This window comes from Dendronephthya gigantea, unplaced genomic scaffold (genome assembly GCF_004324835.1).
Source record: "Dendronephthya gigantea isolate DGI-Jeju-01 unplaced genomic scaffold, DenGig_1.0 000006F, whole genome shotgun sequence".
Taxonomy (NCBI): Eukaryota; Metazoa; Cnidaria; class Anthozoa; order Malacalcyonacea; family Nephtheidae; genus Dendronephthya; species Dendronephthya gigantea.
This window is the reverse complement of record NW_021163016.1, coordinates 3000432-3024513: the sequence shown is the minus strand read 5'-3', so window position 1 is coordinate 3024513 and position 24082 is coordinate 3000432. Positions and strand designations below refer to the sequence as shown.

The window sequence follows — 24082 nt, the reverse complement described above, 5'->3', positions numbered from 1 at the left end:
CGTCATTTATCATTGATATTGTGTATATTATCGAAATATCATATATCTATATATATATATATTTACAAGTAATGTCCCCCAAACCATATTAATACTTTGCTTTATAAAGGGATTTTCTGATTTCTGCTTTAAAATTCCGCGCGACATGAAGGCTTCTCTTGGTACAGTGTGACGGAAGCGATATGATTGTTCTGCATGACCTAAGAATAGTTTAAATACATGTTGTTGTAGAGATTGCTCAAGTAACAGAACTTGTGTTTGTTTAAGAGGTTACAGTAATGATAGAAGGGTTAGTTTTGCCTGTTTTCGGGCTGATGTTCCCTCCATATGACGTGCTTACCATTTCCCAAGATAATATGGGAGGAGGGGGGGGGGTAGTCCGACCTTACCTCAAATATCATGTGCTGAAGACTGTAGCAAAATGTCGAGCCAAACGGATTGGATGTGTTAGTCGTTGATGACCTGGCGATAAAAAAAAGGCAGAAACTTTCACTGGACGATCAATTTCACCGTCTACCCCAAGAAAGCTCACATTCACTCTAATAGAAACGGAATGTTCTACAAATCAAGGGTAGATAGATCAAAGTATATACCTGTTCAAAACGACCGGTGCCTCCACAGTTTTCCCCAAGAAATTTTGCACACAGTCCCACTATTGGTAGACGAGAAATATCTCTTATATTATTAGGAATAGTAGGCGAAAAGCGGACGAAAAACTGAGCATGGTTTACTGGGAGAAAATTTGAATTATATAGCCTTGGTGTTTATCAAACTTCGAAGTACGGTACCCCACCTTTGTACAAGGATTAATCTCGAACTGTTCATTCTCTTCTTTACCACCCGCTTTGCAAGACGAAAAACGATTAGAATATTTGAAAAAAAGTTCGCTCCAAAGGTCTTACTTTGAACTCAAGTTTAATATTGTCAAATCACGAAAGCACCACCAACCTTGTACCGCCTTTCTTCCTTTGTCAATCTTGATAGCAAATTGGCATCGATGATACCTATAGCAGGAAACACGCGAAACTTACGGAGAGGTCGAATATAAGAAAGTTGTGGCACTATTTATAACACGCTGAAAATATTCTGTTTAACTCACATGTTGAAATTATAATGGCCTGGAAAATTCGTGTGCATTATGATTTTCTTGACTTTGTGAGTGTCAGCATCGAACAAGACATCCTGTAAGAAAACTTAACATATTTCAGATTCTTTTCTGTGGGAACTAATACATGAGGGGAGGGTAATATTTGCCAGCGCCGCTGTGAACTCTGTCAATGAGTTAACACGATATACTGGCGTTGCAGTACTTACCAAACCAAGAGTAAAATAATTGTAAAAATAGTCTGAACTGTTTGATTGATCCAGTTTGTAAGGATATGGCGAGTGAATTCGCATCTGCAAAAAATGAAAAGTTTCGGTGTACATAACTCCTATTCCTAGCCAGACACAGTATAAAAAGTGGACACAAGTGGACACAGTTTAGAAAATTGTCTTCATAACATGTTGTTAATATCTAAATACAGTTTAAAACTGTCAAAAATACCTTATCCTCCGCTTTGTAAAAAACTTTACACGGTGAGCCCAAACAGCTCATAACATCCTAAAGAAAGCGTGACTTTTGTTCTCTCGAAATAATTTCAACCACGTTATAAATAGTCAGTCGTTTTGAACGGTAAAAACTGACTCAATCATCTGGCTTTGTTCCCTACCTGACATGTATCCCCAAATGAAATTGTTCTTTCCAACACTTTCTTACGCAACTCGTGCGGTTTTCCAAATTCATTTCCTTGCAAAACATAAGAACAAAACGGCATTTACGAATAACAAAATCGTCTATGAGCCATCCGGGAACAATTTATAACATACAAGCCGACTTCTTGCGTGCACAAAAATAATGACTGACTCACTGCAGTCTGATCACTCAGGTGCCTAAACATACCTTCACCAACAAGTTGAAATTGAAGACCAGTAATGCCTTCAGATGAATTGAGAACTTTGAGAGATTCTGCATAACAATTTCCATAAAAACACGTAATCGGAAGAGAAGGCGCCCTAAGAAAAAAACAACCTGAGATTTTGTATTCAGTTCTCCAACCACAAACTAAGCTGGTTTTTTTTCTCAATACAAGATATAAGATATTATTTATTCTTACTTTGTTTTGCTTGATAGACTGTTGCCGTTGTAAATGCTCATTCTGGACACAACCGGGGAGTCGCCAGAGGAAAACTGGAGAGAACCAAGACCGTGGACATAATGTGGCTGGAAGGAAGAACATGACTGTCATTTGGTTTAAGAAATTGGAGCATTATTTTGTTGTGTGCATTGCAACATAAAAGCGATAGCAGACAAAGTTGAACCTTCATGAACCTGGAGAGGGGAGTTGAGATTGTGAATTGTCAAATTTTTATTTGGATCCAGATTTTTATAGATTTCCTGTTTCTGGAAGTACAGCAGATTCCAGTGGTTTGTCCAATAGCCCTGGCCTGGATTTGGCTTGAAATTATAACCTAACATATACAACTCATATACAACTCTGTTTTACCTCAAACTTTGAGTCAATTGGAAAGGTGAATGAAACACCTCTGAAATTCAGCACAAATAACTGATGACTTGAATCATATACTAAATGTTGACAAAAACAAATGTGAATTTGAGGATTTTCTTTTTTTTGCTTTGCTCGAAAACATGTATAAAACGAATCAAGCACTGATTTTAATCTAACGAAGTACCTCCTGGATGAGTAGCACCAAATGATTGGTCAATCTGATCAATGGTTGGGTCCAAGTTGAGGGGAGTTAAAATGTACACCACTAGAAATAGCACAAAACATTATAACTACCACAGTCAAATTCTGTTGAATCATTCATTATTCACAGTCTTACCAATATTTCAACTTCACTTTGTTCATCTGATACACCTCAATGACCTTTAAGAAAGAGTAAAAATATAAATAAAAAATTTTCATTGGGCAGCTTAAGTGTATATTAGGAGTTACAAGATAATCAATGGTGTAAAAGATTACCTTGAGCCGTTGAACTGATGAATCAAATTTCAAACGAATTCCATCATTAGGCAGGTTTAGGATAAGATCAACTGCCAAAGGATTCTGTTGAAATTTATGTGATCCTTGGTTAATATTTGCTGACAGCGATGGCAACGATTTTAGGGGAGGGGGGTCATTGTTAGAGTGTGGGGGTAAGGGCTCGGTGCACACTATCCCATCAAAAATTTTGAAATTCATAATCTGACAAATGCACTTTAAAATCAATGTCAGTAGCAAAAATAAGTGTCAAATTTTGTTCAACTTAAGAATGATCAAATATGTAGTAACAAGCTGACCAGGCAGACTTTAGATTGTTTTTTAATACCTCTGTAGTACTTACCGCTTCGCTGTAAATAACTTGCACAGACTTTATTACCATACATTGTCGTTTTAAAATCTGAACGCACTGTGACACTGGCATTCCTACACGCGATGAAAACAATAATAAAATGTTGAAAATCTCCCATGAAATTTATTTCTTGACGGAATTAGTTGAATTTTTAAACAAAACATATATTATAAATATAAAAGCGACGTGTTTTATCCAATAATTTGGCTGTAAATTATGAAGATCAGATGACAGAACTTTTTAACGAACACAAAACTCTATCTCAAAGGCAATATATTATACCTAGAACAAATTCCCATTCTTCGTTACCAAGAGAGCGCTCGGGCACTACTTCAAGATCCAACATCTTATTGTAAACTTTATCCACTTGTTTTAGGGAAAAAACAACGAAAATTCAAAAGCAAACTCATCTGACACCGTTATCTGACATCATATTTTTTTCTGTTTACACCGCCATTTTGTTTGTTTTCATCCAATAAATAGTCCAGGTCTCAATGAAGTTTTATAGATCAGCTGTATTTAGTTAACCGAACACTCCAGTTTATACAAAGGTCAGAAATTTACTGCCAGAAATTGCAACAATGTATTGCAATGAGTAGTCCAGATTGTACTGCGGTCCAGATCTGGTATCTGTGACCATTGAAACTCTTAGAAATTTGCAGGATTCTATGAATTGAAGATGCAAGATTGTTGTTTCCAAAAATGACAACGAAGAAGAAATGTAATTGAGAGTTGAAAATGAGTAACCTGGCTGATAGAATTCAAGCTCAGAAACAGAATTTAAAACAGGTGTCTACTGTAATCACCACACTAGATGGTCAAAAGGTGAATATAAATGGAAACTGAAAAAGCCCATAAGTTTCTTCATGATAACACACGTCAATTTATTTAGTTTTTAAACCACAACCTGGATAATGATGAAGATTTGGTCAGCATTGGTCAATCTTGTGGCTTCTGCATTGACACAAGTCCAGATGAGAAAATCCACTGTGTTGTTGAAAATCTGTACATTTCCTCCCAAGATGGTGCTCATAACATCCAGGAATTGAAAGATCATAATATTACACACATATTAAATGTGGCTATCGGTATAGTCAATGCATTCCAAGAGGTGAAGGCTTGTCTGTTTTGTTAGATGTAAAGCAACAATTAACCTGACAACATTGTCTTTTTCAGGATTTTTTATACAAAACTGTTGAAATTTCTGACCTGCCTGAAAAAAACATAACTGCTTATTTTCCTGAACTGTTTGCTTTCATAAAAGAAGGAATGGCAAATGGAGGCACACTTGTTCACTGGTAACCCATTACCATGTTTTGAGCATTTTATGCTAATTACTACCAGTCTATGTGACTACATCATTTATACTTTCTTTGTATTTTTAGTAATGCAGGTGTGTCAAGATCTAGCACTGTTGTCACTGCATTTCTAATGCAAACAAAGAAACTGTGTTTACAAAAAGCATTTCATCTTGTAAAACAAGGACGACCCTCAGCAAAGCCAAATGAAGGTTTTTGGAAACAACTTATGGAATACGACCTTGTTGTTGGGGGCAATTAGAAACATTGAGAATGATAAAACTAACTTGAAACTGTTAACTGTCATCATGCAATATCTTATCGGAATAAAAAGCAGACTGTGTAAATGAGGCTATACCACAAAACATCTTTATATGTTTAATTCATTGTACTATCAACATTTACAAACCTGTAATAGCTGAAGTTTTAAAACATGTTTTAAATGCATCCTCCTAGAACTATGCTCTATTTACATTTCCTAATGAATATGTTATAGCATCTAGCGATCATTGCACAAGCGTATTGTAATCAGTAAATGGTTGAATATGTACAAATATTCTATCTGAGAAAGATGGCTTTTCTATACCCACACAGCTACGAATGTTGTGATTGATGATAAATGGAAGTTGCTACTTTAATGCAAGCATATTTACATGAGCAATCGGGCAGAAGTAAATCTTTTATCCAAGTGCTTTGTACGTAGTGCTAGAACACTTTTTATAATAACTCTCAACATTGTGAGAAGCTATTGAGGACGTTCACAAAGATGAATATGGTCACTGCACCAAAGAAGGATCCCGACTGTAAAGCAATACCTGCCCACCGCAAGTATCGCTCTCCTTGTTTTTGCATCCATGTTGATATTGCAACTTTGGTGTACGAGACTATAGCAACACTCAAAACATTTATAAAAACCTACAAAAGAAAGGTCTGTATCAGTTTGATATGGTCCAAAGATATTTGTTACAGAACAAACACTTGTGATATCAATCCCTTCACACATTGTACCTACCAAATTGCTAAAACCACACTGCTAGTAAAACTACCCAACCTAAGATGACAAGGGAGTGCAACCACCACTGACCCTTATTATAGATCAGTGGCTACTGCTCAACTATGACCCTGATCCCAGAACAAAACTGGATTCACTAAAATGTTAATATTATTGCTAGACAAACTATTACAATTGCCTCTCATTAGGGTGTGCAAATATTGAGATGAAAAATCTTCAATGAGCAAATTCTAGTGGCTTATTTACCCTGAAATTAGAGAAAATTTACTATACCAAAAAAACGTGCAATTTAACATGTTCAAAGCTCAAAATAACACAATTCTTTTGGATCAGCATTTGAAATCAAATACTTGTTTATCGAAATTTTACAGTCACTAATTTTCAGGAATTTGTCAATTGACCTTTAACATTATTTAGCCTATAATCAGGTGATTTATTTTTCACAGGTGAGAACATGGAATGTCGGTGATATTTTTTTGAGACCCATCAATCTTGCTCAACTCTATTTTGGGAAAGATGCCGGAGAATTACTCTGATGTGCATTTGGTACAATCCATAGGGGAAAATATTTTCATATTTAAGTTAGGTAATCAATCATATCTTTGGTGTTAATAGCACCCATTATGGAAAGCCTGTTTGCCTGGCTAACTTACAAATTGCTGGATCAAACACAAAAGCAGAAATGTTAGATTTTATCATCTCTCAATTTGACACGAAGCCCATGCAACTAGTCAGTAGGGCACAATTACCTCTGATATAATCAGACAGGATTTGTGCTCCAGACTGGGTTATTAATCAATGTCTGACTATCAGACAGACAAGATGCCTTATGGTATGCAACACAAGAATAAACTATGCAAAAAAGCTAATTACATAACTGAAGTACTGCCAATTAAACTATCCTAAAAATTTTTCCAATGCATGTATGTAACTTGTGTTGAAAATCATATCTACATTTCTACGGACAAATGACACATGCACATATGCACATTCTGGTCTTTTTAGGTTCAAATAGGAAACTTACACAGTGATACTTACAATGACTATAGCACCAATATTATCATTCACCAATGGTGGATTGGAACTTAGCGATGCCACACACAAAATATACGCAACCAAACTTGTATACACGGCACTCAGCAATCCAATGAATAAGATTTTAGTTGTTGGAAGCCAGTAGAACAATAGGCTTGCTAAAGGGTTGGCCACATTGGAGATAATTAATGTCAGATAGTAAATATGATTCCCATAAGGTATGCAAGCATAGGGTTGGATTGAAGGTACCACACCATTACTGAAGGCATGAATCCAGACTTGAATCACCAGTAAAAATGCAAGTTGCGATGGCTGATTCACACGTTGACAGCATCCAATTTGTGGGCCATCATCGCTTGTAAAATGGCCATTTCCGTTGGAGCTATGAAGCTCAAATTCCTGACTAGAATCAACCGCCAATGCTTCGCGCGGTATTGCAGTCTTATCTGCAAAGTGCCATTGTAAGTCAATTCGTTCCCGTTTCACAAAAGACAAGCAGTTCAATCCACCAAAAGCTCCCAACGAAACAACCATCATTAACATTACGCCGAAAAAGAATACATTTGTACCAAAATTTAAGTCATCAGACGCCGTTGAACTGTCGAAGCTGGATGAGTTTGAACTGGTGTAGTTGGCACATGGGTCGCCGCCATCAGGAATAGCTTGTGCCAAAGCAAGTAGACTCGGAAGAAGAGCGCTCAAGCCTGCACCGACGAACAAAGCGGACATATACTCATTCCTGAAAGCTGCCATGAACGGCAGGAAAGTCACACTGGATGTACAGTCCACAAAAGCAAGACAAAAGACCAAGCCTATTAAAGCAACGCTGTATTCATTTCCTGCGATGAAACCAGTTTTCTGCCATAAAAATCCCAGCAAAGCACATGCGATAATCCCCAAAACGAGTATAACGTAAATAACTATTGTATCACGGACCTTTCCCGGAAAGAACGCGTTGAAAACGGTGTGTAGAATCGGACCAATGTTCGCGATTTGAATAACCACAGCAAAAATCGAAGGCAGCTTCCATGCTTCGGGAGCATGTTGAACAAGAACTGGCAACTCTACCCAAATACCGTTTACAGCCACCCACGAGCCGACACCGAATAAAACAACCAGGAGATATGTGGCCCATGAGATATCACAATTTTGGCAAAGCTTTTGCTTTATTTTGACCTGTAATCCTTTCATTTCGACGTGTTTTTTTATAAGCAATCGCTCGATCGAAGTGTGTCTGTGAACTGCTTCTTTCGTCGAGGTCAGCGAGCCTTCTCAGTGGTCGAGTTATGCGTTAAATATGCTAATCTGGTTTTAGACAGAGCGCATCCGAGCACATTTATGATCGGATTTTGTACTTTGATATTGCGCGCAGCTGACGAAAACGCCGATTGTGTTATGAGATCAAATATTTTGTAGTCATGTACACCATTTCATGGGCGCGTGACAATTTTGTTTACTTTTCTAAGTGCGCAGTGTGAAAATATATATATGGTGGAATATTGCGCACTTTTGCGCGAGAACCGACCTAGAATGCGTGCATGTTTTGACCTAAAAACATCGCAAGCGCTTTAAATCATACAGAACAACCATAACATAAAACCTATTAACGAAAATCTCACAGAGTTGAATATTTAAATCACCCCAGGGGTCATTCAACAGCCTGCCAAAAATCAAAACAGGATTAATTGTTGTTATTCGAGTGCGCCAATTCGTAAAACAATAGGTCAGCCGTTTCACGGTATTACAAGGACAGCGCGCAAAATACTGCGTGAAAGACCAACCGCTAAAAGCACTGCGTGCAAGAGTCAACCGTTGAAAGAGATTATGAAAAGCAAGGGCGCAGGGCAAAGCTGATTAGAGTTTTTTTCGCAATTAATTGGATGCGCTGAGACGCGCCGCAATACTTCACACGCGATGCCAACGAAAGCAGAGCACGTTGAAAGATCGCCGCAGCGGGTTAACGACGCGAAATTCGTGCATTTCGACACAAACACAGTTCATGTAAAGACGTTCATGCGCGAGCCAGTTGGAGCCCCAGACAATTTCACAGTAGGCGAGTTTCGTGATAAAAAGTTAAACATAGCTAAGATGTAAGGTTATAAATAGTAAGTTATTCCTGTGGGTGAGTGGGGGGGGGGACATTTCTCGCACCCCTACCGGGCAGTTCCGACCCACTCACGATCTCACGATATTGAATTCTTTCGTATCTCTGGTTTATCTTTGTACAGTTGCAAAAGCTGTTTGTCTCGATCGTTGAGACAACCTGAAACGGTAAAAATGAGATCGATATTGAAGACAAAATACTGATAAACTGATAAAGAAAGGAGCACAAAGATACGGAGAGGATGAAGAGTGGACAAAATGGAGCTATCTGGGATAGAGAGGAATAAAGGTCATTTGGACCACGCATAGTCAACTGAAAGAATTTAAAATTATCCCACCTAAAAAGCTATTGGTTGGATAAACAGGAGATGGAACGCAATCTGCTTCTGTCAAGTCATCATCAACGACGGGACCATCGTGCCAGACCAGATCAAAGTTGCCAACACGCTTTTCTTTCCCAGTTAATCTAAACAAGAGAGTACGCAGTGAAAGTGAACCTGGAGCAGGTTGTACGAAGGCTGCATGGATAGCGCTATCCTCTGGATTGTGATTTCATTTGTAACCTTAAAAACATATGCATGAAAAACAAAAAAGTACAGATCTACAGGGAACTACTAAGGTTTAGTTCAGATCATACCGAACAACGGGCAGTTTATAAAAGAGCTATTGAGAAAAAACGCTGTTCGGTGGATAGCGCTATCCTACAACCAGCTTTCCTACAACGAGCCCCAGCATTCTACAGTCTATTTCCTCGACCAAAGTGCTCCCAAATCCTGATTTTCTCGTTTTCAGCCAGAGCATACCTGTTTTCCAGGTCAACAATACTCAGAACATCCAGAAGAAGGCCAACCTTAAGGTCGTAGTCTGCGGGGCTGCTTGCTGTCAGCGAAGGTGAAGCGTTGACCTCCAACAGCCAACTAAAAAGATACAAGAAAAACAAATGCAAAGATATCTTTATGGACACGGCATACGAACGAAAAAGCAAACATGGTTTTGAAACCTACGGCTTTAGATTCTCGTCGAGAAGAACATCATAACCATATCTGAGAAACGTGTTAAGATAAACTAAACGAAACTTCTATGCCAATGTTTTCCAATTCTTTGCAGAAATATTCACGAAGCTTGCCTCGGCACAGGATACAGTTCAAAGCAATGTTTATCGTTGATGATAATCTTTTGCACCGCTTGCAAGCTTGTTATTATAATTTCATCAATCAAGCGAAAAAGAATCTCTATCTAAACAAAAAATCCTCCTGGTTTAGTACCATTATCTTATTGCTATCAACACTGTTATATCTCTGTCACAACCACTTCACTTTGAACAAACAGTTCAGAACATAAATCATAATGCAAACAATTAAACAAACTATCTTAAAAACGTATGGTCAGCACAAGACATTCCTAGTTCAAGTATTCAGTCCTCATGCATACACGCTACAAAAATGAAAATTTTACCTTCTCCATGCCATGTTCTGCGGTGAGGTACTTTCTGAGACGCAAAGGCGACCATTTGCAACCCTAAAAGTGCACCGAAAATAAATCAAAAGTCGCTCGATTGAATTTCAAATGATTTCATATACGTTTCCATCACTGAGCTCAACAATGAATAGGTTTATATATTTTCACACCTTTTCCGGGTCGTAATCAGGCGCTGTTTTCTGAATAGCGACATTTGTAAGATGAACATCTGACTTTTGATCAAGAAAAGGCAAAGTTTTAACATCCTGAAGATTTTAGACTAAATCAAATTACATGGCTTGTTCATTTGAATTCTGACATGTTTTTTTTTTCCCGCGCCCACAGGGAAAGGATACATGTGTCATCAATTGAATCCAGCGAAAATCTGGTGTTTGAAAATCTTGCAAATCCGTCGCGATACAACCATACAATCAAAGGTGAATACTATATAAGAAGGCACGCGTATATTTTATGTCGCGAGGGAAGATTTTTTGATCGACAATGATGTTTCTTTGAATCTTTTTGAACTTACACTCGTGACCAGGACATAAACTCGAATATCAAATTTTCTCCCTGAAATAAAATGAAACCGCTTATTGAAAAACAGAAAGTTTTCTTGAGGAATTTTTTGGCGGAATGAAGTTGAATTACCTCCAATCAAGTAAGGATTCTCGATGTATCGCTGAACTATATACGTTTCTGGAGGCTCTTTTTCATCTTTCTACACAAACAAAAAGTATAAAATTTGTTGAAATTTAAAGACTGGCCCTCTCTTGAGAACTTTAAAATGTACTTTTTACAAACTTTTTCATCTGTAGAAACCCTGTAATAGTCCTCCTGTAGAAAAGAGAAAAAATAAAGTCATCCTAGGTCCTAGATAATTCTTTGGTGACCATGTACAAAAGCTGCATAATAATATGATCAGTATAGCTAGGTTATAATATACCTTTCTCCAATCAATTATGTCTTTTAATTTCTTAAAGAGGAATATGCCTTTCCCTTGTGATTTTGCAACCTTTAATAGGAAAGAGAGAAAGACCACTAAGAGAGAAAATTATTCTGATATTGAGAGAGAAAATCATTCGATTTCAAGAACATGAAATCTATGTCCTCTAATTGAATGATTCTGGTGTATTTACAAACCGGTTTCATTATCCACACGCTGCCAGGATTCTTCTTAAATTCCTCCACAAATATATGGTATTCTGCCTTGAAAATGATCGAATTAAATTCATCACATTGATAAACTTGCCATGAAACGAACAAACAGTGAAAAACTGAAAGATGTAATGGTGTACGTGCCAAGCAAACCAATACATTTACATGATATAGCTAGGGCTAGTTTGTGGACTTTAAAGCCGTATACTCAAACTGATGTTAACTAAAGAGGTTTATAATGATTCACCCCCTCACTTACTGGTAATTCGTAGGTTGTTGGATAAAAATCGCATCTGAATTTTCATTTAAGGAATACACTAGATGATGGTACATAGTTGGTAATTTGTGCCATTGATCATATTTATATCATGAATGATCAAATTCTTAAACTTGTCAGATGTCAAACAAACGAAAGGATACTTTGTCGCTGCTGTTTTTCCATGTTCTCTTTCGATCTGCTTTCGTAATCTTTTAAGATTTTTTACCATCAAATTTTTCCGTGAAAGCTATTTCAGGCGAAGAGAATTAGAGAGATTTTAACACAACTCATAATAGTAAAGTGAGGGAGAATATTTATGACAATATCATCAGAGATTAATTGTTTAAACAATACACATAAAGGCTTACTTCATAATGATTTCTAAAATGGCACAGTTTCACATGTTCTTGTAAATAAAAATGATCGAAATTTTCCCTCATCCAGCCGACGTCACACCAGAATAAATCCCAATCATTTTCACTGCAGTTAGAAAAATATGAGACTTTCTAAGTTCACACCAATGCTCTTTTCAAAATCTACTCTGTAAATATCATAAGAACTTATTGTCAATCCAATGAATCCATTATGAAAATAAAATTAGGCTTATTATAGAGTAAATATTGTTTACTGAATCAGTCTAAATTGATTCGGTCTTAATTGGATATTGTGAGGGTTCAGAACAACTGACCCTTCCTTGACCTCTTGCCATCCTTTGTTACGAAGGACATCCACAATTGTGTTCTGAAGAGAACATTTGAAGCGAATTGTGCGGCTATTATCGCTACAAGGATAAAAACTGAAATTCATTTTTCGTGAATGTTGATATCTCTAAGATTCAAAATCCTACACAAAATGTCTCAAGGAGTTCTACATCTGGTCAATAAGCTATCAACACCAACAACAAACATTGTTATAGTTCACCAAATCAGCAGGGCTGGGCATGATTGGCCATTGGGGCTCAATGATAGATTTGAATTTCCATAGTTGAATGTATGTCAGACATAGATACTCAATGCTTTCAATTTTTGTACAACTTGGAAGATTCCAAATTTATTGAACCACTTCAGAGCCAATGTCATCATAATGTGTCTTGGCGGGGTCGATTGCCACGCCCTTTATTACGAGAATACCTCCCCCCCTTTGACCATTAAAATGTGTACATAATTTTTTAAAAGATATATGCATTGGAAATAGTTTTTTGGCAGGATTAAACGACAGGATTCTACTAAAAATGTAATATACATAACTATAGATTGCTAAATAATATATTTATAATCGTACTAACAAGGGTTTTCTCTGAGCTTGTTTCCAACTGCCTTGACGTGCCTAGAATTGCAATAGATCGGTTATGAACAGACGTCAGATATCTTGAATACACGAAAAGCCTTTTACCTTCGGTTGAAACGGTTCTCTTTTAGCCATTTCCGACAAAACTTTTACTTTCTTTTTTAAAATTCTCGATCATTTTCTAAATTTTCAAATAACGTTGTCAAGGAAACGCTTTGGCAAAAAAAGACAAAATTGTACTTTGATATCCCCTGTAGGGTGCTAATTGTACCCAAAGACCACCGAGGATCCTTGTTATCCTTGGTAATAAATAGACTTTTTCATAATAACGTCAAACGCAGAAAGTCTGATGTTACACGAAGTTTGATTGGCTCGATAGTTTTGTGGAGCCAATCAAATTTCATGTAACATCAGACTTTCCGCGTTTGACGTCATTTATAACAAAAGGTCTATTGGTAATTAGTAATGGTCCTGGATAAATGGTTGTTATTGTCACTTATTGATTTTTTTCAGTCATAATAAAACAGTCCCCATAAATTTATATTTTCAGCATTCAAAAGATGTACACATTTTCGCAGGCAACAAAAATCTACATAACATACTCAGACTTCACAAAAATGCCACATAATATAAACATTTAAGAAATACATTGATGACAAACACAGCACAAATTTAAACTGCAGGATATATTGCATTCGATTAATATTAGGGTCAATAAATGACCACATATAAATTATCTACCTAATAAAGAATAAATGTTAGAATTGGTGCATGTTAAAAACTTTTTTTGTTGTCACATTTGAACATGTATGTATCTAAGTGTTAAACACACTTATATGAAACATGCATTAAATGTTTCTTGACAGTTGTGCAAATTAAACTAGCTGCAATTCTAACCTGGATAAAATATCAATCTTATGATCAGTTGCATAATATAATCTAGATAAAGCATAAATTTGTTATTTTTACTAGATTTTTCATGCAACTAAATTTCACAGTGTTTGGGAGGTTTTTCGCTAGATTTATTTCAAAGGTAAATCATGTCTTCAGCAACATGATTTTTGTCTTTCCGTATTCTGTTCAGTGAGTGTTGGAAGGGTAGAGACCTTCTCGTAATTTGGTTGTGGAAGTCGTCGACCTAAAAAAAATGAGAGAAAGTTTATAAGTATTTATAACCAACTTGATCGAAGCATTCGAATCAGGAAAAATCCCCTTTTGTACTTACTAATTTCTATAAAAAGTTCTTGAACATTTCTAGCTGACAAAGCACTGGTTTCAGCAAAAATTGCCTCCACACTTTCAGCATATTCTCTTGCGCTTTCTGTAGCAATCTAAAAGGAGAAAAATTTCGTTACAGGTGCCACCATCTTTCAAATACTAAGGTTGATAAAAAAGCTAATTTAATTACTTCTCTTTGGTCTTCCAAGTCACACTTATTGCCAGCAATTGCTACGACACATTCATTAGGTCCATATCTTTTAATTTCTTTAATCCAATCTTTAAGAGCAAAGAAACTGCTCTGTATTGAGAAAAAAAAAGAGAATGAATATTGAATCCAGAAAGTGCTGAAACAACATATGTACCATGCTATATTACGCACCTGGTTAGTTATATCATACACTACGATGGCTGCGCTGGCATCTCGGTAGTATAAGGGTGCTAGACTTCGATACTGAAACAAACAATGTTTAGAAAGTTCAACAACAGGCCTTGAAAACCTAAAACATTTGGCAAATTTCTCAAAATGTATCATGCAGATCATCTCACCCTTTCCTGCCCAGCAGTATCCCATATTTGAAATTTATAAACTTGTTCATCAGCAACAAACATTTTTGACATAAATGAAGCCCTACACAACAATTTAAAAACTGTATCGTAAAATAGACTTGAATGGCTATTACTCCAGATAGGATATTAAGGTTACCCTATATCACATAAGGCATGCTCACAAAATATTCATATTCTATCCATTCATTCAATTAAATTCATATTCATACAAATTTTCATATTCTATTCATATTCTATCCATACATTCTACCCATTAATTTTATTGCAACCATCAGGCCTTAAATTGCATGGTGCTTGCACACTGTGTTTAATTAATACTATCCCAAAATCATGGTGTCCAACCAATCAACATAGCCAAGCAATAATTAGTTGAAGCATTTCTATCTTATTATTATAGTAAGCATTAAAGCAATATCTTCACGTACTGTAAAGTTTCAATTCATAATTATATTGAATACGCACGTTTTGTCAGGTGTTATATAAAAGCCTTTTTTTATAAAACACCGAGCTGAACTTATATACCAGAATCAACGTTAAACAGAAAAACGTACTGTTCAACGTTTGGTGGGAAGAGATAACGTACGTACATTGTACAGTACACTCACCCAATAGTTGGTTTCGATCTGTCTTCAAATCTATCTGATACAAATCGCAAAACCAAACATGATTTTCCAACACCAGTATCCTTATGTAAAATTTAATAGAAGAACAATGCATATTAGACAGCTTTACGTTAAGAAGAATTAATCAATTTAAAGAGAATTTAAACTAACCCCTAGCAAACACACTTTAATTTCGCGCATAGAGTCTCCACCACGATGTGAAATACTGCTTGATCGAACGTTCGTCATATTCTTTTGTTGTTGCCGTTTCTTCTTCGGGCACGAAAACGATTACATTTTCGACCGCACAGTAAACGAAAGCTGGGCTTTAAAAGGTCTCTGCGTTTCTATCAGGCTGTGTTTCATTCGTCGTTTATGACTTTATGTAATATCACTAGGAAATATAGTAGCCTGGTATGAATCTTGTTTCCTGGTATATTTTGCAATATGAAGTAAAGATGGCGAACTGGTGTGTTTTGCTTCCTGTTTCTTAATTCTTACTTTAATGACGTCATGTTGAAAAGAATATTTAAAACTGTGGTAAATCAAAATACCTGAAATAATTTCAGTTTAGAAATTCATTGCAATACGGAAATTCATTGCAATACAATAAAACCCACCTCTCCTGAATTTCCTGGCCCATTGCCCATAGAGAAGCCAGCCAGCACTGGTGTGCCCATTGGGGCAGGGGCAGGGTCCTCTCTGTTAATTAAAGAGTTGAGGCTCTGTGGTACAAGTGTGACCATGACCATGGTCGAATTAGTCGTTTTCCGGCAAACTCGACCATGGTCGAATTAGTCGTTTTCCGACGAACTCGACCATGGTCGAATTAGTCGTTTTCCGGCGAACTCGACCATGGTCGAATTAGTCGTTTTCCGGCGAACTCGACCATGGTCGAATTAGTAGTTTTCCGGCGATTTCGACCATGGTCGAATTAGTCGTTTTCCGGCGAATATGACCATGGTCGCATTTGCCATTTTCCGGTGAATATGACCATGGTCGTATTTGCCATTTTCCAGCGAATATGACCATGGTCGTATTTGCCATTTTCCGGCGAATACGACCATGGTCGTATTTGCAATTTTCCGGCGAATATGACCATGGTCGTATTTGCCATTTTCCAGCGAATAAGACCATGGTCGTATCATGGTCGTATTGGCCGAAAAATGACGAATACGACCATGGTCGTATTAGCCGGAAAATGACGAATACGACCATGGGCGTATCATGGTCGTATTGGCCGGAAAATGACGAATACGACCATGGTCGTATTGGCCGGAAAATGACGAATACGACCATGGTCGTATTGGCCGGAAAATGACGAATACGACCATGGGCGTATCATGGTCGTATTAGCCGGAAAATGACGAATACGACCATGGGCGTATCATGGTCGTATTGGCCGGAAAATGACGAATACGACCATGGTCGTATTGGCCGGAAAATGACGAATACGACCATAGTCGTATTAGCCGGAAAATGGCGAATACGACCATGGGCGTATTTGCCATTTTCCGTCGAATATGACCATGGTCGTATTTGCCATTTTCCGGCGAATATGACCATGGTCGTATTTGCCATTTTCCAGCGAATATGACCCTGGTCGTATTAGCCATTTTTCGGCGAATATGACCATGGTCGTATTAAACATTTTTGGGCGAATATGACCAAGGTCGTATATTTGCCATTTTCCGGCGAATATGACCATGGTCGTATTTGCCATTTTCCGGCGAATATGACCATGGTCGTATTTTCCAATGTTCCAGCGAATATGACCATGGTCGTATTTGCCATTTTTCGGCGAATATGACCATGGTCGTATTTGCCATGTTCCGGCTTATATGACCATGGTCGTATTTGCCACTTTTCGGCGAATATGACCATGGTCGTATTTGCCATTTTCCGACGAATATGACAAAGGTCGTATTTGCCATTTTCCGGCGAATATGACCAAGGTCGTATTTGCCATGCACAAACAAATGAGGTTTTTCAAATGGCTATATATTTTATTTGTCAGTCATAGGCTACCCCCAATTTCCCGTTCCCCCTTTTTAAAGATAGCTCTGTTCTCGGGCTTCGTTTTCTTCAGACAAAAACAGTGAACTGACTTCATACAATACACCTTTGTCCATTTATCCGCGGAATGGAGTTTTATTGGTATTTATCTGCAACGAACAATAGTTTTAAATATGCAAAACGTATTACCTTGAGGTCTTGGTTAAACGGAACCTTTCAGGGGTCACGTCGAATGCAATTCAAACCGTAGATAATGAGATGTTTAGTGAGGCTTAGTTTGACCAGGGCCTGAGACAGCAAAAGTTTGTTTGATTAATCTCCGGTCAAATCTGCCGAACGCATTTAAAACAATAGTTAATCAACTGAGATGCCGCATACTGATCCGACGCTTTTAACAAACATGGGGTTTAAAACATGCCTCAAGCCTGATTCACACTTATCCTAAAGGCCGTTTTCCACTTCAACCGTATCGTAGCGAAACGTAGCGTATTTCATTGTTTTAAAGTCATTAGTTCTGGTCAAATACTTCGGAAACAAAGAAATACGCTACGTTACGTTACGATACGGTTGAAGTGGAAAACAAGCCTTAGAATGATTGTCATCGATGCATACAGTCATTTGTCCGTTCGAGTGTTTTTCAGGTAATATAAGGCGGTTAAATTCAAGAGAATAGTCAGATTTGATAAAGGAAGGATCACTGCATGGAAGAAGTCACAAGGAAAAGTTAGAAGAATCTTTCTCAGGTACATGATCATGGTTGGTTAAAAGAATCTCTTGGCTTGATCTTGATAGTCTTGTCTCACACTTTGCAAATGAACTAATCCGGCCGTGTTGATTTGAATAGCTACCGACTGGAGGCATATTCTTGCAATTTTCACTGTTATATCTTGTATATTTCGGTTCAAAGTGTGAAATGTAAGTGAGCTGTTAACTTGATTTTGTTTTTCTTTCCTTACTTCAATTCAGAACGAACTACCACGGCGAAAGATGGGGAAGGCGAAACACAAACGCTGGCTCGAAGCGAATAATAGGTATTGTTCTATTGATATTATAAAAAAAGGCAACCACACTTAATATTCATGAATATTTGCTGAGCTTTATACTTCAAACTTCGCAGCGTGTTTTCTACTTCCAAGTTTTCTTATTTCTAGAACGAAAGAATCGTCGGAGTGGAGTGATGTCGGAGCTGCCTTGGGCGACATTTATGCACGCAAATACAATGACTCGATTTCGATGAAAATATGCATGAGTAAAATATGCATGGGATTTGGCTTTTTTAGCTGAGATATGCTGAACACTCTTCTGTTTACCTCCTTGATTTTCAACTTTTCGGATTGCGGTTTTTTGCATGGATTAATTGACCTAGTCGTATCAAGCGCATGCGGAGAAAATACAAGTGATTCTGGGGCCCCAATCACTTGTAGTTTCTCCATCTTGAACGACAATAGTCCGGAACAAAAAATATCGCTCACAGAGCGCCTAAAACATAAAAATGCATGAGAATTTGTATTTCTAGAAGGAGATAATAGTCGAGTGTTTTAGTTTTTTCAGGACCATTAAAAAACGATGAATATTTCCCACAAAACGTGCATGAAATTTTGTATTCGCGTGCGCAATGCGAAGGCCTTGGAGAAGTGGCGTAGAAGATGTCGAAGGTATACAATCGGGTTTTGAGTGAAGCATTTTACACTGATTTTTACACTGATTTTGTGACCTGGAAATTAGTGATACCATAATTTTCACAATTTTGTGTTAAAGGATCGTCGCAGGATCAGATGTTGGAGGATCGTCGCAGGATTATATGATGGAGGATCGTCGCGGGATTATATGATGGAGGATCGTCGCGGGATTATATGATGGAGGATCGTCGCAGGATGAGATGATGGACAACAAGACGGGTGTCAAGTAGAGGCTGGTTGAGGTACATATTACTGGTATATTGATTAGAGTAATTCATGTTGCATGGTGCATGTTGCATGGTGCATGTTGCATGGTGCATGGTATTGGTTCCTTCTGGTGGTCTAACCTAGTATATTCACACATCAAGTGACATTTCAATAATTTCGACTCTGCATGAAAACAAGAAAATTCTCAGAGCTCTTATGAGGGCGTTTTTCGGTACAAAAAGTTGCTAGTTTTGTCACTTGTGTGAATACGTGTGAATCCAAACGACGTAACAGCTGCGGAAGATGCATGATGGCTTTAAAGCGTTCAAATGAAACTAACAAAATGCGATTAGAATGCATGGGCGACGCGCACGCAGCGAGAAAATATTATCGAATTCGTATTAGCCTAATTTTAGATTAATACGAAAGTAATCGCGAGTGCTTATATGATTGTATAAGTTCTCTGTCCAGTCTGTTATAATGCAACCGCTTCGAAGAATCGTCCGTCAGTGGCATCAAAAATTATACTTTAGTCTCTCAACATTTAAATTCGAATCAATGCAGTTTGAAATGAAGAAAAAATACTATTTGTCAATTTGATGTTTGGAGACTAGCACTCTTCTGTTTCCCTTGTTGGTCTTAATTTTTCGGATTGTAGTTTAAAGCTCTGAAAATCCGGTTGATCTCAAGAATGAAGGAAATAAACGTAATCTAATCATTTGTCTAACTTAAAGAAGTTTTTATAAGAACGAAAATATACCTCCTATATTACGTGATATATATTACAATTCATGATAACCGCACTCAAATAATGTGGAATATCTGGGGGTTTATAGCATTTAACTGTACGTTTATACTATATAGTAACCTTTTGCCTAAAAAGTTATCCCTTTGAAGAGCCTTTGCATTTTGACACACTTACTATGTTGTTTAATTTCTTACACGTCCAACCGTCGAGATGTTGTTGAAGAAGAACAGAACAGTCGATAAGAAGAAGAAAAGAACAGATTTGAAAATGGAGCAAGTGAATTTGGTACACTGTTTACCAAAGGTAATTATACGATGCAAAAGGTGAGGAACATTATTGAATATTGATTAGCCATATTGAGTAAGTTGCATGTTGAGCCCGATAACGTTTATTTCCTTCATTTTTGATCAACCGTAATCCCTAGAACGTATAAAGAAAGATAAACGGTGCATGAGATGCATGTCTTAATAGAAGAGTGTTGTTGTCTACATCGGTTTCAAATGAAAAAAAAGCATGCAAGTCGTGAATATGAAGCATTTCTTTCCATAATGCCAGATTTCCAAAAAAAGCATGAACATAGCATTTGAATAAATGAAATAATTTTGTTGCCATTGTCGGACAAAGCGCAGCTTAATTAAAATTCGTAACAGCCTGCTGTTTGCAATGAATAATTTGCGCGCTGCGCACGTTAGACCACCACCAGGATCCAGTTGACGAAGCTCAAGAATTGCATAGCTATATATGCAATTCCTGGGACAAATAAATACAAATAAATTATAGAATAAAAACTGAACCGCATGTCATTGAGGACGATTTCTAAATGAAAATACCAAATTCGGACCACCGGTCAGGTAACCTGAAATTCAGGTTACCTTGGAGGGTTTTTCTCCGGGCACTCCGGTTTCCCTCCTTTTCGTTTGGCTTTAGAAAACAGTGTCCATGTCTGGGGCCAACTGTTAAGAACACTTGTGTTTGGCTTCTGGGTTCGATTCCCAGAACACTGTCGTATAAAAAGCACCCGTCAGTCATTTACAACAATCAAACTCACCCCCCTGTGCAATGTCAATTGTGAAATAAAATTTGATAGACTAATTTAGTTGGACGGGGGGAGTTTTTCTCAAACAACACTCGTACTTAGTCACAATTTAGTCGTTCTTTGACACGGCATAATCACATGGAGTACAGACTACAGAGTGGTGAAACATGATGTATAATAAAATATGATGTAAAGATGATCATATTTTGGCTAAACAAGGGTCTAAATCCTTTTAAAGTAAACTATTCTTCGGCCTTTTCAATTAATTCCATATCTGTGCTACGAAATGCGGTGTTTTCCTCACATCCAACCAGAAATTATGGTCAAAACGTGAACAAACCAAGTACACTTAATAGCAATGCATTGCGAGAATATTGTATAAATATATTGCAACGTAGAAAGGGCTTTGTATTGTGTTCTTTTTGTACAATAACACGGCAATTTCACGGGGGCAATGCAAGTGTGAGGTTTCAGGAGAAAAAGAAACCAGACTCACTTCAAGAGCTGGTAGAATCGACAGAAAAGCAACAAACAGCACTCACTACCTCGCAAAAAGGTATTGTAGACTAGCAGTACTCTATATAGACTGAAATTGAAAATAATTTCCGTCTCAGATCTTCCAAACCATCTGTATACTTCCCAAAACTCATCCATTGCATATTTCAGTAGGCAGTAGCTAATAACCTATAATCCCACCTTGCATTAACAGAGTTCTTGCATCTTCAAACATGCCAGGATTACTAGATAGGGGTTTAAATTTTTGAGAATCAATGTGTACTTGAAGGGAGTTTCTTTTGTTTTTCTTAGTTGCTCAAGCAGGAAAGGATGTCAGTTATTTTGCTATTATTTTAGCTGGTTTTGCAGTCACAGGTATTGTGGAGTTGCGTACATGTTTTGAATTTTTTTATGCAATGAATGCAAAGTTCACAGCTTGCATACTTTGTCTCAATATTCAGGAGCCCTGCTATGGTATGTGTTGAGCGAATTATTTCTGAGCAGCAGTCCAAACAAGATATATGCTGATGCTTTAAAGAAAGTGAAACAAAATGAAGAGGTATACATTCATGCATTTGCTTTTAGGCAAAGATTTTTGGGATTATGCCTTTTGCACCAGTTACCTTTGTTTTGTGAGACTTGACCCATAACCTGGGAATATCTTTACTCGGGGTGAAGAAATCCCTTTTAGGTCAATATGATATGGTATCAGATAATAAAAGAGTTGAATATTTTTTATTGTGTATGTCTAATTCTTTGAATCTCACCCTTAGAATAATAAAGTTATAACTGGGTTTCTAGGTTTTAGATGCCCTGGGTGAGCCAATCAAAGCTTATGGTGAAGAGACATCGCGTGGACGAAGGCGACATGTGAGGTAGTACCTGTACAAACACCACCTTCCACACCAAAATTTCTTTTTGTTATGTGTGGTGGTACATATATATTTGATGGTTAGACTCCCTAACTAATATGTCAATATGGCTTGCTGTACTCTATCACACAATCCTTGAAAACCCATCTGAAACTACTTGTTTACAATGCTAAATTTTGTAATAAGATTATCAGCATTGTTATTCAAACCCTTCCCTAAAAACCAAGATATCATTCGATCATGTAGCTTTCAAGAGTACATAGTTGCTGGAGAGAATTACATGAGAGTAAAGTTCTATGTTTCTGGTACGCATCGAAAAGGAACGGTTCATGTGGATGTCAAACAGGTGATGTATCATCTATCCTGCATTGAATTGACCTAAGACATTATTTTCCCAGACTCGGACATCCAGGTGCTTTACCAGAAAATATGTTTCATTTAAAACCATCCCAAGCAGCAGTGCTCACCCCGTCACCCGCCCTCTTTTTCTCAGCTGACCTCTAAACAATATCTGAATGCAACATTAGCTATATGTTTCTTAAAAAGCAGCTGGATATGAAGCTGTCATTTTGCTGTTAGGTGAATTAATATTCTCATAACGCTGTATATTTTAATAAGGTTTCATCGAGAAGGTATGAGTATCGTTTCATTTTTGTTGAACTGGAGGGCTTCCCATTTCGGACGATCATCATCGAAGATAACAGATACGAAACAGATACAAGCTGAAATAATTGAGAAGTTTTTGAGGCATAGAAAAAACGTTATACAACGAATAAAGAGTGCATCAGTGAAACTACTAAAAACCGCTGGAGATGAGTCAGAATTGATTCAAAAATATACAGTTGCTATAATAAAGAAATTAATACGTTTTAATACGCCCTTTTTATTCGCAAAAACCCTTATTTTATATATTTGAAGAAATTATCAGTTTTTGAATGACAATCCTAAACAAACAGTCAAACAATCACTTTTCCATACAGGGCAATAAACTGAAAGCGACAGTTTTATCGAACTATATCTATCTACGTCTCTTCGTTTCTTAATCAAAGATGAATCATTGTTCGTCATCTGCAAACTAAATTTTCCCTGTTTTATTCGCACTTGAAACGTCGTTCGTGCCTCGTAAACGAAATGAATAACCTCGAAGATGAATTGCATTAGACCGAGTGTGGTATTTTCGTTTTAATAAAGCCGAAATTAAACGATCTTAATTTTTTATGAAGGTAAACATAATCATATCGGCAAAACAACTCCGTTTAATCAATTTTATTGCCAATCATAAAATTAAAAGATGTTTGCCTGTCAACTGTCATGGATGTATTTGGGATGTATTTTTGAGTTGTAAATTTTGTGCAGTTGCAGCGGCGCTGTCTATAATCGACTATCATTTTTTTTGTCGTTCACACTTCAAACCTTGCGATTCAGTGCTTTAAACAATGCGAAAATTGAAACGCACGTTCAGAATCTAAATTCTTCACCAAACTCTTCACAACCGACGCATTGCTCTGTTGATATTAATAAAAATTTTATGATTAGTAAAATTTTCACGCTATTTATTTGCTAATAATTGTTCACCCGGAATTGGCGAAAGATGGAGCTAGATTGAGAACAAATCAGCTTTGACACTTGCCAC

The 24082-nt window shown here is 37.2% G+C and overlaps 6 protein-coding genes across 7 annotated transcripts; 2 read left to right on the top strand and 4 right to left on the bottom strand.

Annotated features, from left to right (window-relative positions):
* Positions 1-24: 24 nt before the first annotated feature.
* LOC114516693 (UPF0183 protein C16orf70 homolog) lies at positions 25-3858 on the bottom strand. Its single transcript, XM_028536238.1, is given in 18 exon segments — positions 25-200; positions 390-462; positions 594-652; positions 794-843; positions 949-1004; positions 1100-1182; positions 1315-1398; positions 1547-1603; positions 1713-1789; positions 1943-2055; positions 2157-2263; positions 2547-2626; positions 2734-2782; positions 2784-2814; positions 2887-2930; positions 3027-3110; positions 3388-3470; positions 3679-3858. Coding segments are annotated over 18 exon segments (1266 nt in total). The 5' UTR covers positions 3743-3858; the 3' UTR covers positions 25-128.
* A 123-nt stretch (positions 3859-3981) lies between these two features.
* On the top strand, positions 3982-5077 carry LOC114516544 (dual specificity protein phosphatase 19-like). Its single transcript, XM_028536067.1, has 4 exons — positions 3982-4221; positions 4289-4507; positions 4573-4694; positions 4782-5077. The coding sequence occupies exons 1-4, from the start codon at positions 4135-4137 to the stop codon at positions 4954-4956; spliced, it is 603 nt and encodes a 200-aa protein (XP_028391868.1). The 5' UTR covers positions 3982-4134; the 3' UTR covers positions 4957-5077.
* A 165-nt stretch (positions 5078-5242) lies between these two features.
* LOC114516541 (solute carrier family 52, riboflavin transporter, member 3-B-like) lies at positions 5243-8116 on the bottom strand. The gene is made up of 2 exons (XM_028536064.1): positions 6745-8116; positions 5243-5609 (listed from the first exon to the last, which is right to left on the bottom strand). Exons 1-2 carry the CDS (start codon positions 7930-7932, stop codon positions 5424-5426), a joined length of 1374 nt encoding a protein of 457 aa, XP_028391865.1. The 5' UTR covers positions 7933-8116; the 3' UTR covers positions 5243-5423.
* Positions 8117-8421: 305 nt separating this feature from the next.
* LOC114516542 (probable tubulin polyglutamylase TTLL9) lies at positions 8422-13199 on the bottom strand. 2 transcript variants are annotated; one of them, XM_028536065.1, is made up of 19 exons: positions 13112-13199; positions 13005-13045; positions 12408-12500; positions 12088-12199; positions 11881-11966; positions 11720-11753; positions 11446-11511; positions 11249-11317; positions 11107-11139; positions 10954-11023; positions 10835-10875; positions 10659-10746; positions 10473-10531; positions 10300-10362; positions 9986-10080; positions 9849-9887; positions 9648-9761; positions 9183-9310; positions 8422-9004 (listed from the first exon to the last, which is right to left on the bottom strand). In XM_028536065.1, the coding sequence occupies exons 1-19, from the start codon at positions 13139-13141 to the stop codon at positions 8925-8927; spliced, it is 1341 nt and encodes a 446-aa protein (XP_028391866.1). In that variant the 5' UTR covers positions 13142-13199; the 3' UTR covers positions 8422-8924. The 2 variants fall into 2 exon arrangements, with proteins under 2 accessions (XP_028391866.1, XP_028391867.1); XM_028536066.1 differs by lacking the exons at positions 13005-13045; positions 13112-13199 and adding an exon at positions 12567-12807.
* A 326-nt stretch (positions 13200-13525) lies between these two features.
* LOC114516574 (ras-related protein Rab-22A-like) lies at positions 13526-15874 on the bottom strand. The gene is made up of 7 exons (XM_028536101.1): positions 15568-15874; positions 15400-15479; positions 14774-14855; positions 14607-14678; positions 14415-14525; positions 14232-14337; positions 13526-14144 (listed from the first exon to the last, which is right to left on the bottom strand). The coding sequence occupies exons 1-7, from the start codon at positions 15643-15645 to the stop codon at positions 14053-14055; spliced, it is 621 nt and encodes a 206-aa protein (XP_028391902.1). The 5' UTR covers positions 15646-15874; the 3' UTR covers positions 13526-14052.
* A 5335-nt stretch (positions 15875-21209) lies between these two features.
* LOC114516674 (mitochondrial import inner membrane translocase subunit Tim21-like) lies at positions 21210-24082 on the top strand. Its single transcript, XM_028536210.1, has 6 exons — positions 21210-21638; positions 21890-21952; positions 22039-22136; positions 22379-22452; positions 22696-22795; positions 23068-24082. The coding sequence occupies exons 1-6, from the start codon at positions 21278-21280 to the stop codon at positions 23173-23175; spliced, it is 804 nt and encodes a 267-aa protein (XP_028392011.1). The 5' UTR covers positions 21210-21277; the 3' UTR covers positions 23176-24082.

Excerpts from the sequence above, each read along its gene's own strand:
- LOC114516574 (XM_028536101.1), bottom strand. The coding sequence starts at position 15,645 with ATGACGAACGTTCGATCAAGCAGTATTTCACATCGTGGTGGAGACTCT. Across the intron at positions 14,679-14,773 it reads ATACTGCTGGGCAGGAAAGG|TATCGAAGTCTAGCACCCTT; the intron begins GTGAGATGATCT and ends TGTTTGTTTCAG. Across the intron at positions 14,338-14,414 it reads ACTTGGAAGACCAAAGAGAA|ATTGCTACAGAAAGCGCAAG; the intron begins GTAATTAAATTA and ends TTCTCCTTTTAG.
- LOC114516544 (XM_028536067.1), top strand. The coding sequence starts at position 4,135 with ATGAGTAACCTGGCTGATAGAATTCAAGCTCAGAAACAGAATTTAAAA. Across the intron at positions 4,508-4,572 it reads TAGTCAATGCATTCCAAGAG|GATTTTTTATACAAAACTGT; the intron begins GTGAAGGCTTGT and ends TGTCTTTTTCAG. Across the intron at positions 4,695-4,781 it reads GGAGGCACACTTGTTCACTG|TAATGCAGGTGTGTCAAGAT; the intron begins GTAACCCATTAC and ends TTGTATTTTTAG.
- LOC114516541 (XM_028536064.1), bottom strand. The coding sequence starts at position 7,932 with ATGAAAGGATTACAGGTCAAAATAAAGCAAAAGCTTTGCCAAAATTGT. Across the intron at positions 5,610-6,744 it reads ATATTGGTGCTATAGTCATT|GTTTTTATAAATGTTTTGAG; the intron begins GTAAGTATCACT and ends TTTCTTTTGTAG.
- LOC114516674 (XM_028536210.1), top strand. The coding sequence starts at position 21,278 with ATGATCATATTTTGGCTAAACAAGGGTCTAAATCCTTTTAAAGTAAAC. Across the intron at positions 22,453-22,695 it reads GGACGAAGGCGACATGTGAG|CTTTCAAGAGTACATAGTTG; the intron begins GTAGTACCTGTA and ends TCGATCATGTAG. Across the intron at positions 22,796-23,067 it reads TTCATGTGGATGTCAAACAG|GTTTCATCGAGAAGGTATGA; the intron begins GTGATGTATCAT and ends TATTTTAATAAG.
- LOC114516542 (XM_028536065.1), bottom strand. The coding sequence starts at position 13,141 with ATGGCTAAAAGAGAACCGTTTCAACCGAAG. Across the intron at positions 10,363-10,472 it reads CTGATTACGACCCGGAAAAG|GGTTGCAAATGGTCGCCTTT; the intron begins GTGTGAAAATAT and ends GTGCACTTTTAG. Across the intron at positions 9,762-9,848 it reads CTCGACGAGAATCTAAAGCC|TTGGCTGTTGGAGGTCAACG; the intron begins GTAGGTTTCAAA and ends GTATCTTTTTAG.